The sequence below is a fragment of the Parasteatoda tepidariorum genome, chromosome 8 (genome assembly GCF_982258835.1).
Source record: "Parasteatoda tepidariorum strain Cologne lab strain chromosome 8, Ptep-v5.0, whole genome shotgun sequence".
Classification (NCBI taxonomy): Eukaryota; Metazoa; Arthropoda; class Arachnida; order Araneae; family Theridiidae; genus Parasteatoda; species Parasteatoda tepidariorum.
This window is the reverse complement of record NC_141762.1, coordinates 33,224,728-33,239,643: the sequence shown is the minus strand read 5'-3', so window position 1 is coordinate 33,239,643 and position 14,916 is coordinate 33,224,728. Positions and strand designations below refer to the sequence as shown.

At 29.3% G+C, this 14,916-nt stretch overlaps 1 protein-coding gene across 20 annotated transcripts in view; it reads right to left on the bottom strand.

The window, feature by feature from the left end:
- The window catches only part of eya (eya transcriptional coactivator and phosphatase 2), a 152,433-nt gene that overhangs the window by 33,136 nt on the left and 104,381 nt on the right, over positions 1-14,916 (bottom strand). For 5 of the 20 annotated variants that reach the window (XM_016069260.4, XM_016069257.4, XM_016069256.4 and 2 more), the window contains 8 exons: positions 14,134-14,220; positions 12,212-12,284; positions 10,824-10,951; positions 9,409-9,543; positions 4,686-4,753; positions 4,425-4,605; positions 993-1,085; positions 73-227 (listed from right to left, as the gene is read on the bottom strand). In XM_016069260.4, coding sequence (XP_015924746.1) covers positions 73-227; positions 993-1,085; positions 4,425-4,605; positions 4,686-4,753; positions 9,409-9,543; positions 10,824-10,951; positions 12,212-12,284; positions 14,134-14,220 — 920 coding nt within the window. The remainder of the gene's footprint in view (positions 1-72; positions 228-992; positions 1,086-4,424; positions 4,606-4,685; positions 4,754-9,408; positions 9,544-10,823; positions 10,952-12,211; positions 12,285-14,133; positions 14,221-14,916) is intronic. The other 15 variants (XM_016069261.4, XM_071181533.2, XM_016069259.4 and 12 more) reach the window with 7 other exon arrangements.

The following is a 14,916-nucleotide window of genomic DNA, read 5'->3' as shown; positions in this document are numbered from 1 at the left end:
CGCAGTGTATTTTTATCTGAACTCGAATAAAATGAACTGACATTTATTATATCCGTAAAAGTTTTATCTTACCTTTCCATATCGAGTGGCGAAAGAACCAGTGAGAAGAGAATGAAATATAATGATAGTTTCATCTAAATCCCAAACGAACACCCTTTCCAGATTATTTTCAGGATCGGGACTTGGGTTGTTTAGTCTTCGACCTCGTCCTTTTCCTGTTTTACCACCTAGCAGAAAAAATTTAAACAAATAATTAAAATAATAATAGACTTGTGATATCTTTATAAGCTGATCAATTTTGAATTTTTAAAAAAAATGTGCTGTTTTTGGTTTGCATGTTTTTGCAAAGACGAGTGCGGAAATTTTTAAAAATTTGCTCTTTTAACTACATTTGTCTCTAACTCGAAAGTATTTGCACTTGTTTTTAAGATATCAGTTCAAAACATGGTTGATATACTTCTAAATAAAATCCTCAAAAGATTTCTTTTTTGGTGATAAATTTTTTACAGTGTTTAATGTATAAGCAAAAAAAAAAAAAAAAAAAAAAAACTTTTTTTTTTATTTTTTGCTAGTCTTATGAGTTTTTGCGCATAATAATAATAAAACACACACATAAAACAAATAAACCAGTTCTTTTAAAAATTTTATATTAATATTTTTAAAAAAAGTTGTTTGAAATTAGTCGGATACCTTAATATTAAAGATAAAATGAATTGTTGCTGCAGCGAAGTTAATACTATTTGTACACATTCAAAATATTTTTAAAAAAAATATTTTTTTAAAAAGCTGTCTCTAAATTTATAAAAAACTGGAGAAAAAAAACGTCTCAAATTACATATCTGATTGTGGTAAAGTAGTTTATAAAATACTATAATACAGTAATAAATAAATATGACACTTCGAATTCCCATTTAATTGTAATACGCGATGTAAAAATTGAATAGCTAACTGACATTTAGTCACATTTATACAGAAAAATTTGACGCTTTTACCTTTTTTTATGAGAGTTTCTCTTGCACCGTTCGTTGTTTCTAATTTCACCGGCGATGTTGAATGATGGTTGTCTAGGACATATTGAGAAACATCTGTTGAAATATATGTTTCATGAAACATGCATTTTAAACATGTTTAAAATACACCTTGACAAAATTTAAATTATTACAGAAAGAGAAGACACTAAAGAAATATACAATTTTAAAACATAAAAGAGTGTAGCATGCATGATAGTAACAAAAAGTACGTTCACAGCTGTTTTGTTTAAACTGCTACAATACTCAATATCTCAAACATTAATACCAAAAGATTCTTCTTGATAAGAATCCTCTCGACACCTAACTAAAAATTACAATGCATTTTATTTTATTTCTATTTTATAACCGTCGTTAAACAGTCAACCCAATTTTTTGGGCTCACGACTACTAATGTTCAACTCCATAGCCTTGTAATTTTGAACCTGATCCAGAAGACAAGGGAACTTCTGAATCCAGTATAAGGAGAAATTTGCCTATGTGGAGGACTTCTTGTGGAACTAACCCGCATTTGCGTTACATGGAGAGGAAAACCACGAAAACCTCCCATGGTTAGCCTGATAACAAAAGGTCTCTAACCCATGATCTGTCTACCACTGAGGATATATCTTACATTAGCACTGCGGTCGGTGCAAGCCGGATACGGAATTCGTATCGACCAGCCCTCACTGGGATTCAAACCCAGTTCACCTCATTGGAAGGCGAACGTTCTATCCTCTGTGCCCTAACGGCTCTACAATGTATTTTGAATGACATTGTTGTAGTGCAATACACAAAACCAAACTATTCAATACTGAAATATAATTATCAATATCAAGATTAATTATCGAGTCGCATTAAAACCAAAAGCGAAATCCATCTATTACATTGATATTTTCCTAAAAAAATTATTAAATACTTTACAGTTTTGATATATTTCTACAATGCATTTAGAAATATATTTATTTTAAAAGCACTTACATGTGCAATAAGTACATTTTCATTCCTCTCTTTTCTTTTAAATTTTCTTTATCAAACACAACAGCCATGCAACCAAATAACGAATATTCGAAGGTTTCTTTTACAACAAACGATTTCAGATATATAAACAAAAATAAATAATATATGTAGATTTTGGCTCAGCTTCTGTTATCACTGCTCTCTATCTTCTTCAAAGTCTTCTGTTCTAAATTCTTGGCAAAGGGAAGACAGTATACTTCATCGTTCTACCTTTAAATTTATAGTGAGCACGTTTTTCATGTAAAACTGTCCACCCCCTTTTCAAATGTAAAATGTTATTTTTCGCACTCTTGTTTAGATAGAATAAGAGGCGTGCTGTTAGCACCTTTTTTGTGCTCCATCTGTATCTGTCATCCTTGAATAGCTGTTGAAAAGCACTGATGCGATTAAAACAGATACGTTTTGTGTGAAACTAGAAATAATTGTGAGATATCCATCTCTTCATTTGGGACAAAAATAACAGTTCACATGTTTAAAAATTACTTCCCATAACAAGGATTTTAAAATTTTGGTTACATGGCTGTTTTGAATGAAACTATGCTAACATTCATAATCTGAGTTATTTTTAAGATAGCAAATATACCTTTTTATTTCTTCCTTTTAAGTTAGTAAACGCTTTTTTAAAAAGCATTTTTGAATTTCATTCCATTTTTCTTAAATAAGATAATTCCTTTCTCTAAAGCTAATGAAGACTAAGTTTCATCCAAGTCTTTTTTGTGGTAAAATTACCTAATAGTCCAAGATTATAACAATTAGAGCTTACTTAATACAGGAGTTTGTTTAGAAGAAATTTGGGTCCGTTAACCGTCCAAAATATCTTTTCATAAAAACGGACCCTTCACAAAATAGTTTATCTTTTAATCGGACCCTTCACAAATTTGTTTTTCATTATTGTAATCCTTCCCAGGAAGGGGGGGGGGGGCATGAAAGACAGATGTAAACGAACTAAATTTTGTCTTCGGTAGACGCTTCTTCCTTTATTCGTCCGAAAGGAATATTTTGCGTTCAGCAGTATAGGCTAAATACCAAATATTTGTATGTTGCATCGTTAATTTAGTAGCTGCAATAGCTGTTTATTTCTTTAAGTTTAATTTTTTGAATTATAATTTTACAGTGTTGAGCATAATCTTGTATGTGTTTACAATTAAAAAATTCTTTGAGAAAGTTTTTTTGCAATAACGGACCCTATTTGCACAAATTCACAAAACCGAACCCTGGTTGAAAAAATGTGATTTAACGTTTATTTTATATTCACAAATTACGAATAATTTTTTCACAATTTTAGAAAAAACGGATCTTTCACAAAATGTCTGGACAGATCCCTGTAATATTTTTGATACTATCTTGGTACTATAGCATATTAGGTTACATTTTCTACATTTGGCAGATTTTCTTACATTTTCATTTTTCGAGGTAGCATAGCGATGCTTTTAAGTTATTAGAATTCGATGAATTTAAGTTATTAGAATTTGGTTAATTTTCACTGGTTAACATTCGTTAGTTGAACATCAGGTATAATAATGAACAGCAGAATCTTTATTTTCCAATCTTAATTTTAAAATAATCATCAAAGCTAAGTTGGTTAAAGCAACATAAAAATATTAGATTTAAGAAAGATTTTATTTCTTTAAAAATTAAAATAAGTTATTTGTTGTTATTTTAATACATGGCAAAATAATGCAATGTAACAATAACAATAGGTTAAAAATGCACAAATTACAATCAAATAGTTCTACAAATGAAAGAAATTTATATGATTAAATTAGCGTGTTTCTAATTCAGTTGAGCAGATTCCAATCTTTATATAAATTATTTACCAATATTCTAGAGCTATTGTAAATGTAAGTATTATTCAATATTTAAACCAATTACCAAATTTTAATTGGATAGATTTATTAGAAGTCGAGTTATCTTGCGTGCCTTGGAAAAATTTGAATGAAAGAAAACAGATTTAAAGACAAAATGTGGCATAAATAATTTTAAACAAAATACTTGAGTTTGTAATTTCAATTTTAAAAATGAAAGTATTATAGTTTACTTTCGGTCGAATTGCTCGGAATAAAACGTGTCATGATATGGATTTTTTTCCTTCAAAAAACCGAATATTTTGTTAGGAAAAATTATTCGTACAACTATTTACGCATAAAGAATAAAAGTATAAACATTTTCACGTAAAAAAATAGTCCCAGAAGAGATTAAATATGCTCTATTAATGAATCAATTTTTTGTTTTAACTTCCTCTTCATTTTTAATGAATCATTACAAAATTCATCATAAATAGATTTTAAAAATAATTAAATATTTCAGTGGTCACAAATCTATTAAGGTTTCATTAAGTTTCACAAATATTGTGGAACGCAGAGTTAAGGTATATAACTAAAAGCATAAGAGCCATACCTGATGTTGAACAAGGTGGGAGTTGTGAAAGTTGGTATGTAGCTGTTGTTGGAACGTTAGAGGAATTAGCTAATCCCAAAGGTGATCCACTATTCGTAGGTGGTATGTATGGGTATCCTTGGGTTGGATAATAAGGATAACCACTTTGACTATAACCACTGTAAGAACTGTAGTCTACACCCTGCAAAACATACAAAATACCATTTAAAATATTACCAAATATGTGTTTTAAAATTACATTAACGATTGTCGCTTACTAACCTGTTGAGAAGAATAAGATTGTGCATTTGTAGCGTTGCTGGAAAAACCACTTGTCGTATACGCGCTACCTAAAATAAAACAAAACACGTTACATTCATGTAAAGTTATTTATGTTACATGTTAGTCTAAAAATATTGTTTAACCTCTTAACGATCGGTTAATTTTCAAGACAACGGTCATAAAAGTGCCTATTTTGCCAAATACACGTATCTGATTAGTACTGACATCTAGTTTAAAATAAACTAACTATCTACAATAAGCTAAAAAATATCCTGGTACTGCCATCTGGTGTGTAAAATGAGTAAATAAAATGTTTTCCGAGCAAAAGAAATGAATTAGCTTTATTCTTTTTGGCGCGTTACTACTGAACACTCCAGCCCGGAAATTTCAAGGGAGCGAGAAATAGAGAGCGAAACTTCACCTCGTCATTTCCACAGGAGCGAGAAGGAAGGGGATAATTTTATTTGGTATTTTAATGAATTTATATCTCCAAATTTGGAATGTTTAATTTTAACATTCAAGTTTGAACGCAATTTCGTAGTGATGCAATTTTGTGTACAAATGTTAAGTTTCATTAGAGCCGATTACATGAATAGTTGTAGATTTTTAAGCACATAAAAATGTTTCAATAACCTGAATGTTGATAGGTCAAACAGGATTATTTATGCGTCTTTAAAGTAAAGTAATTATTATCCATTTAAAAATAAAAAAAACTTATATTTAATTAGCAAGAAACTCACAAAAAAGATACAATCATTTCAATTATAATGCTGCAATAATAGAGAACTTGAATAATGTTTTTTATAAATTTTGAGCTTAAAATCGAAATTGAATGAGTTTTTTTTAAAAAAAAAAATTGTTTTTTTTTAATAAAAAATAAAAAAACACTGTTAAAACGGGGGGGAAAATGGGAATTAAAAAAAAAGAATGAAAAAAATAATCTTGTGAGGGGGGGGGGAATTAAGCGTCACATTTTATTTGTAAACTGTAATTAAAACTTTGACAACTAAAAGCCAAGTGGCTTTAAGGGGGACAAAACAGTGGAGCTTGAAATAAACAACTCGGATACACTCAAAAAATATAAATGAGCTTTAGGTTTGGAAACGCGGTAAACAGTCATCCTTTGAATCATCCATCAGAAGATTTCACGCTCAACTGTTGAATACGCCACGTTGGCGAAATTAAGGTCTCTTTCTAATTATTTTTTTCATTTATTTTTTGCCGCACCTAATTGCCTGGAACTAATAGATGACTATGTCGATTCTAGTTGGAACTTTACTGTTTCCTGCTAATGTCTTAAAGATGAGACAAGTTAATAGAAAGAAAATCGTTGCAGTGAAAATATATTAACGGAATACATAGAATGAATTAAAATAGAAACCTATATTATATATATAAAAAATAATAGTAATAATTCATATATCGTTGCAAAACTAAGGAAATTTGTTGGCAAAGAAAGGATGAAAAATACTGAGCTATAAGTTGGACTAACATAAAAAAGTTAAAAGTACGCTGCTCATAAAAAGATCAACATACAGTAGAACTCCAATAATCCGAATCAATTGGGACCAGACCCCGTTCGGATAATCAAAAATTCGGATAACTGGATTTTATTTTAAAAAAATGCTTATTTTAAATAATTACTGTATGTATAGTGGAAATGAGGGGGAAAATGTTTTTAAGGATTTCTTCTAAGGATTTTTAAGGATTCTTAAGGATTTCAACAATTCTTCTGTGGGATGAGTTGGTGCATTATCAACAATCAAAAGCACAGGACTTCCAACAGATTTTTGGAGTTTTTTCACTTCAGGAATGAAAATTTCATCGTACCACTCTGTAAACAGTGCTGCAGTCATCCAAGCTTTGTATTGGTTTTTATAAAATAGGGGAAGTTTTTTGACATTTTTAAATGCTCTTGGGCGTTTTGACTTCCCTATTAACAGAAGGGGTATTTTATGGCTCCCAGTTGAGTTCGGGCAGTTAAGCACAGTAACGCGGTCTTTACTAGCTTTATGCCCTGGAGCACTAGGAGGCTTTGGCACTGCACTCTTTTAGAGGCTAAAGTGGTTTTGGGTAAAGCTTTCCATATTAGACCAGACTCATCGGCGTTGTATAAGAAGTCAGAATCGTATGAGGCTGCTATAACTTTAAATTTTTCAATAAACTCGTCAGAAGCTTTGGAGTCTGCAGATAACTTTTCACCACTTAAATCTAGCTCACGAATACCGTGCCTAGACTTAAAAGTCCTTAGCCAGTCGTTACTTGCTTTGAAAGATAAATAACCCAGCTTTTCAGCAAAGATCTTAGCTTTTCCACAAATCTTTGTCCTATCCTGTAAACTTTCTCTGCATAAATCTTTCCTTGGCTTTACTAAAATTTTATTTTATTCATATAAAAAAAGAGAAACTTATCTTTTTACTATATTTTCATATTTCCATACGAATTCTGAAAGAGATTCGGATAATCGACGATTCGGATAGTTGGAGTTCGGATAATTGGAGTTCTACTGTATATTTTTTTAATTATGCTTATAATTTTACGCTGGCGACATAATAATTTAGATCTGTATTTTAATTTTAATGATGCTTTAACATGCATTCTACCAACGTAAATCGACTAGAAATACGTTGCTTACTGTTTCAACTTAATTTTTTTTTTTCTATCTGACATATTATTTCTATTCCTACCCACTATGAATAATCTTTTTTTTTTTTTTTTGTAATTATTTTCGTATGTTTTCGTACATTTTACGATTTTATCATGAAATTTATAACTGTTTGAAATAGATTTTATAAATTGTTTGTTCTAAATGTAATTTCCAAGTTGCATTGAAATACTAGAGTTCTCTGTAAGCGTTTTTAGAAGGGCAGAACGCCTTGCCAATCCTTTGATCCTTATAATTGTGTCCTTTATCTTTTTTGTAAAAATAAACAGCAATCCTTTAAAAACACTGCCTTTTTATCCATGTTCACTAATTCACTGTTTAAATAATAATTACACACTGATAAAATTATCTGCTTTTATCCACCACTATTTCTAAACAATTAGTAGTTTTATATATTCACCACTTTATTATAGTTAAGTCATGTTAAACCTTTTAAAAAGCTATCAAAATTAGTGAACTATGTGCAAATTTTAGTTTGTAGTTATTTACGGTTTTTTAAGTTAATCAGGTGTGTCCGGAGCAGTTGGCATCGCTGTTATTTTTATCAGTGAGAAGGATGATATTGTTTTTACTGTGATAAAAAAAAATGCACAAAAGTTAAAAATCATAACTGGCTGTTGACACCACTCATTATTAACTATTAACTCAGCAAAAAATAGCTAATACAAAAGTGCGTAATCGTAAATTTTCATGGCTAGATTTGTTCATCAAATAAAATGTTTTGAAATTTTCTTTTCTTGTAAGATATTTCGCATAAGAACGCGTACCCCCGCTAAACTGTTCCCGTACCCCTGGGGGCACGTGTACCACACTTTGGGAAACACTGTCGTAAAAAATTATCTGGGCTTTAGAACAAACAAATAACTTAAATATTTTAAAAATTATTAAAGTTTTTTAAAAATCTTTAATTTGGTGACATTTTTCCACCTAGATGAAATTAATCAAAATCACTGCCTTATTCTCAGTTTTTGCAAATTTTTATGAGTTCAAGTAATGCAGCAATGGAGTAACCTTTTAAACATTAAAAAGCTAGACCAAAAACGTTTTTCATTTTCACAAAACTGTGCCTCTTTTCTCCATATCGACACTTCGCTCCATTTTCAAAATAAGAGTAGACATCGCTGGCTTTAGATAGGCAAAACTTGACACAACAGTCATGAGTAACAGTTGCAAATTCACAAAAATAGCATATTATTCGCAAAAAAAAAGCATAATTTTTCATTACGACAGACCCTTTGCAAAACAGCCTTAATAAATTTTTTAATGGTTATAATTTTTGAAATTATTTTTTTAAGTGAATAACTTTCTTTTTTTTTAAGAAATGCATCTTGTGACAAGCTTTCCTCTTTCCCCCACTACAGCGCCTCTGGCGGTGAACTAAGACAGTCTGCCAGGAACTGCCGTAAAGTGTAAAGTACGGACGTTTAATTCGAGCCCAAAACCCCCTCTTCCAAATTCTTGTATTTTTTTTATTCTTGTTTTATTTTATATGTGTTTTGTCCTTTTCAATAAATATTTAGAGTTAGATTATTTCTGGCCTTTCATTATTTATGTGAATTCGTAAAAATACAAATAAACCAAGACTTCCCCTACAATCTTTAAATGTTTATTTACTCATAATTTTTAGTATTAATTATGTAAAAATCTTACAAGTTGTTTATCAATTAATGATTTTTTTTAGTTCACTTTTTTTGATAAAATATTATGCCCAGAGAATATCTAATTAGGTTATTTTTATAAACTACAAATTTTTCTTTCATTCTAATAAAAAGAGAGAATTATTTTTTGAAATATACACATAAAATAGTATAAGATTGCAATTTAAAAATTTTTGAGAATGAAATGCATTTAAGACATAATATTACGCATTTTTATAAATTTTTGCCCTATGAAAACTTAAAGTGCTCTTTTCTGAGATTCAGCTCCCTGACCTTTTTTATTTCTACGGAGAACACTGTAAATACAATCGTATGTATATTTAAAAATAATCCAATATAAACATTGACATTCTTAAGAATAAAACTAAAAATGGGGGAAAAAATGTCAATATATACTTACCATATGTGTATGGGTTTTGTGTGGTTTGTGTGCCATTCCCAGCAGGAAAGTGAGTTCCATAGGGATTTAAGTATGAACTTTGAGACAGCGAACTGCTGTTATTTTTCCCGCTTTGGTGACTTAAGGCTCGACCACCTAACAATAAAGGAAAAACATAAGATTGGGAGGGTTAATATTAAATTCTCATACAACTTCTGAGACAATGGGTATTTTTTTAAATCTAGAATCTAGATAATAAATTAAAAGAAGTTATTATTTCAAAATGTTCCCCAAACTTTTATTATGGCACGGGTAAAATTCATTTAGAAAAAAAAATGTAGAGTCCAGGAGAAAATTATAGAATTTTAAAAGCTAACAGAAAAAAACATCTTAAAGAGAAGAAGAAGAAAAAAATTGGGGTTCTTACAGAAATTTTAAAATCAGAACTAAAAGCAGCATTGCACAAATCGAACAATTCCACTGCGTAAAAACTCTTAACTCTTCGGTTGCTGAACATACTTAGAACATACTTGATTACTTAGACACTGAATGATGTCTATGTATGATACTATTCAGCGTTTAACTCAGAGTATTCACTGAGCAATACTGACCTAAATGCTTTGACTAAAAATGGAATTCTTCAATTTGAGCTATTCAAATAAAAGTAATTTTAAAGGAAATATTTATAGCAATGATAGATATTTACCTTCGTCAGAATCGATCAATTATTTTTATGGCCGGAAATGTGAGATTTTATATTTTAATCGTTCTCTAAAGAATTGTTTACTGATTTTTGGTGTCTAAACACCAAAAAGCAGTCAACAATTCTTTTCCAATGTTAATGGTTTTTTTCGAAGGTTCTGATATAATATGAAATGATACTTCTTTGCGAATAATTTGCTATTTACGTAACTGTTGTGAGTTTGTAACAGTTACTCGTGACTGTTAAGTTAAGTTTAGCTAATCTTTAGTCAGCTCCCTTATGCTAATTCTGAAAATGGCACAAAACGTCGATTCAAGGAAAAGCCAGTTTTGAGAAAATAAAAAGCATTAATGGTCTAATTATTTTTTTTTTTTTTTTAAATATACTTAAAAACTTACTCCTATGATTTTTAATAAAGGTTCATAAAAATTAGCAAAAATTAGAAATAAGGCATTAATTTTGATAATTTTCATCTTATTAGGAAAATATCGCCAAACTGGTTAAAAAAAAGTTAGAAGATTTTTAAAATATTTAAGTTATTTGTTCGTTCTAAAGCCCAGATAATTTTCACTTCAAGATGGCACATATAGATTGAAATTACTTCTTCGCATCAAGCGTAAGGCACTTAAAACTGTGGCTTTTCTATTTTCCTTGGCGAAAGGGCTTCGAAAAACCATGCTAATCTTTAACGTTTAAATTTATTGCTTTTAGCTGTCATATGAGAACTACTAACCTGTTACACCATATGACTGTGATAGGACGTTGTAAGCTGTTGCTTGACTTGCTTGATTGTAAAAATTAGACGCTGCTTGCATTGAATACGCAGGATTTTGAGCTCCAAATTGCTGATAAGCTTGCATACTAAATGAGAAAAAAGGAAAACAATATTTATTCAATGTCTTTATAAAGAATTTGGGACAACTTGATTAAAAATACTAGTACTCAGAGTGCCAGTACTCTTTTAATTATTGTAAAATCACTAAATCAGTCTAATTAAATAATTATTCCTGTAAAAATTACGCTATAATATTTTACGGTAAAAATGGATTTTATGGATGATTCACCCTAAGTCCTGCTATAGTTTAATGCTATTAAATGATCCAGATTATTAATTTGGGACGAATAGCATGCGTCATTAATTTGGTCAAGAATTTATTTTCTAGAGAAGCCTTCGAAAAATAGTGACTTTCCTGCAAACAACTTGGGAAGTTTTTAAACCCTAACAGATTTATTGTTCTTATTTTTTTTCTTTCAAAACATGAAGTATTGACATAATTTAAATTTTTTTTCAATTATTTTTTCATTGTAAAATGTATGATGATGCATAAAGAATAAAACCTCGTCACACAATAACTCAACCTAAAATATTTGTGTTATAAATAGTTTAAAATACTTACGGCAGGGTTATATATCCTTATTATGCCTTTATAATTAATTTATCAAGAGGGAATTTTGTCTGTAACTTTTTGTGTTTCAATGATCACTAACTTACTGGGGGCTTCTGAACTTACTGGGTAAGTTCAGAAGCTTTAACTTCTTTCAGGTAAATAAAAATATTTTGTCGAAATTAAAGCAAAGATACATTGCTAATTTTTAAACAGTAGCTAAAATTTTATCTTATTTTTAAACAATATGAAAGATATTGCCTAAAATAAAATGTGAGCCGCTGTAGCTCAGGGCATGAGCGTTCGCCGAAGAATGAGGCAACCCAGGTTCGAATCCAAAAGCTGACTGGTTGTTACGAATTCTGACCCTGGCTCGCACAGATCATAGTGCTGACGTAAAATATCATCAGTGGTAGAAGGTATCATGGGTTATAATTCCCTTGCCATTTGAGCTAATCGAGGGAGGTTTTCGTGTTTTACCTCTCATGTAACGCAAATGCGGTTTAGTTCAATTAAAAAGTCCTCCATAAAAGCTAGTTAGTCCCAATGCTTGATGTAGGAGTTCCCTTGTCTTTTGGGATGGATTCAAAATTACAAGGCAACGGAGTTGAAAAATTGGGTCGGCTGCTCAACGCCGCGGTTATGTAATAAAATAAAAGATAATAAAATTTTATAGAATTATTAACTCATAGAATTATAGAATTATTAATTAATTATAAAATTTATTAATTCATACCTGCTATAGTAGGACGAAGGATAGGAACCTGTAAAATCAATTGCTGTTGCCCCTTTACCAGGACTTATATCACCTGAAAAATTAGAATGTTTTTAATTTTTTGTTCTTTATTGTTTCTAGAAAAATATCTCATTAACCTTTATTAACGTCACAAAATTTAAAAATAAATAAATTTAGAAGTGAAAATTTACACTGTTAAATGCAATTGTTAGAAGCAAAAAAAAAAAAAAAAAAAAAAAAAAAAAAAAAAAAAAAAATTGAAAGCTGATTATAATAAATATTTATTTAATTCATGCTATTGTTTCATTTTGCTGCCATAAAAGGTTTTCACTTGTCATCGTGTTAGATTAAACGTTGCTGAACTTTTGGTTGTGTTACTGAAATCAAAGCATTTACAAAATAAATAAATTTTTGACTTTGATCTCAAAAATGGTTCGATGAATAAATTAAATCAGAACGAAAGGCTAATCGATTTTAACCGCAGTATAATTATTTAATGACGCATAGATAATGTATTCAACTTTTTAAACAGAGCTTATAACTCAAAATAGGGATAATCAATTCAGAATGACTTAAATAGTTGGGTGATTGATTAGTTAAGAGATATTTTATGTTTTCAACGACCAAAATAACTTGATTGGCAAAGAGAAATGAAATCATTGTTTGAGAGCAATTGAGGTTAACAAGAGTAGTTTCAATTATCAAACCAACTTTGCAACTTCAAAAATATAAATAAGTATAATAATAAAAATCACTTATCAATTTTTAAAGTTACTCAGTCACAGAAATTCAAAATTTCCCCCAAATTTTTTTAAAAATATCATAATTACAATGTTTGAGAATAATGCAAAACAAAATCGCATGTAACTGATTACGTGATGATACGAAATAACTATATGGCACGTTATTAACAGTGTTCTGTGATACGGCACACCCTTAGAACAATTAAGAAAAAAAGGCAAGTAAAAATTTTTTTCTTTCAATAAAACCATCAGCAAGTCATTAAAACTTTTTTTAAAATATAACGCGTTTCAACAAATTTCGTATTATTAAAACTGGGATTTGTGAAAATCAATGTTTTTGTTTCGATTTTTTGGCACAATAAAACAAAATAGTGAAACATCACTTGACACGAGAATTGGCCTGTTAATTTATTGGTTAACAAAACAGAAATAAAACAGAAATAAACATAAAACAAAACAGAAATAAAATATTTTCCTAAGACACTGCCAAACATTTTGCCTAGTCGCATGACATTGCCCAACATTTCAAAATGTGTAACGTAACCATGGAATTTAAATCATTTTAAACATTACAATTTATTTTTAATTAAAAAAAAATTATTCCTTTTTTTAAATACATTAATTCTACAAAAGAAATAGCGCAAGCCTCACAAAAAGTATTAGTAATATGAAAGTTATATTTTAGTAGAACAAAAGAAAAAATAAATGAAGTCCTTTTTATTTTAGACGAACATTTCAATCTAATAAAACATTCTTTCAACTAATGGTTAACAACATTTAAATATTTAAAATGGCTAATTTAATTTCGATGCAGAATTATAATATTATTGTCTGAATATTTATTTCCGTTTTAATAATATTGTTTGCACAGTTATAAAAGTTTGCATATTTACCCATCGATAATATTGTTTGTCGTTTACTAGTGAGTAGTAATATTGCCCAAAAAAGATAGGGATATACTTTGTGCTATGTTGACTAAAACAAAAAATAAACTTGAATTAAGTCACCTTTCTTTTCTTTCCTTTAGAAATATTGTGTAAATATTTCAATTTGAGTAATCTAGTTTGAATTCTTAATTAGCACATGCGCACTTATAAAATAATAGATTTCCTTAAGTTCACTATTACAGCGGATGCGTACACATTTAATTTTGAGAAGTCACAAGTAATTGTGACATACCTGCATAATTTGCTAAAGAGTCTGCACTTGTCGGGTAACCAGAATCGATATGGGAGGCATCCGCTGTTGCTAAGTGCTCGACTTTTACTGCAAAATAAATCGATAAAAAATTAAGCCTCTAATTAAAATATTAAAACTTAATAAAAAATCGAAAAGTCTTATAATTCGCTTCAATTTTTTCATTAGTCTATCCAACTATCCGAATCTATAGCACTTTTCTGAAAACCTACAAATATATTTTATATTGATAATCTTATTTCTTTGGCAATTTCTTTATTTCTAGTTGCCTTTAATAACGGTTTATAGCATAAATATATTTATAAATTTAATAGTAAAAAATAAAATTTCTCAAATCATGGGAATTTAGTTAACAGCATTTTCTTATCAAGTTGATTTCTTTATTTTTTGTAATCATAAATTTAAACAACAGTTTTTATTAAAGGCATTAAAATATTAATTATCTATATATTACCCATAATGTATGCAATACCGGCATACTGCAGAATACATTGACGTTTTATAAAATAATTAAAAGTTTTTTGGGGATATAGAATGACGGTAACATGAAGGATTATTATTTTAAGTTAAAACATGCATTAAAATTAAACATTAAAAATAGTTATTAGGAAGATTAGATTTTGTTAAGAACAGTTTAAATTGATAATAATAAAATGCATTTGAGTCATGCTGGCACAAAATAAAATTCATGCAGATGAAATAAAATTTTAAAATGTTAGTTAATCCAACAAAAACAAAAATGAAACTTAGAATGAAATATTACAA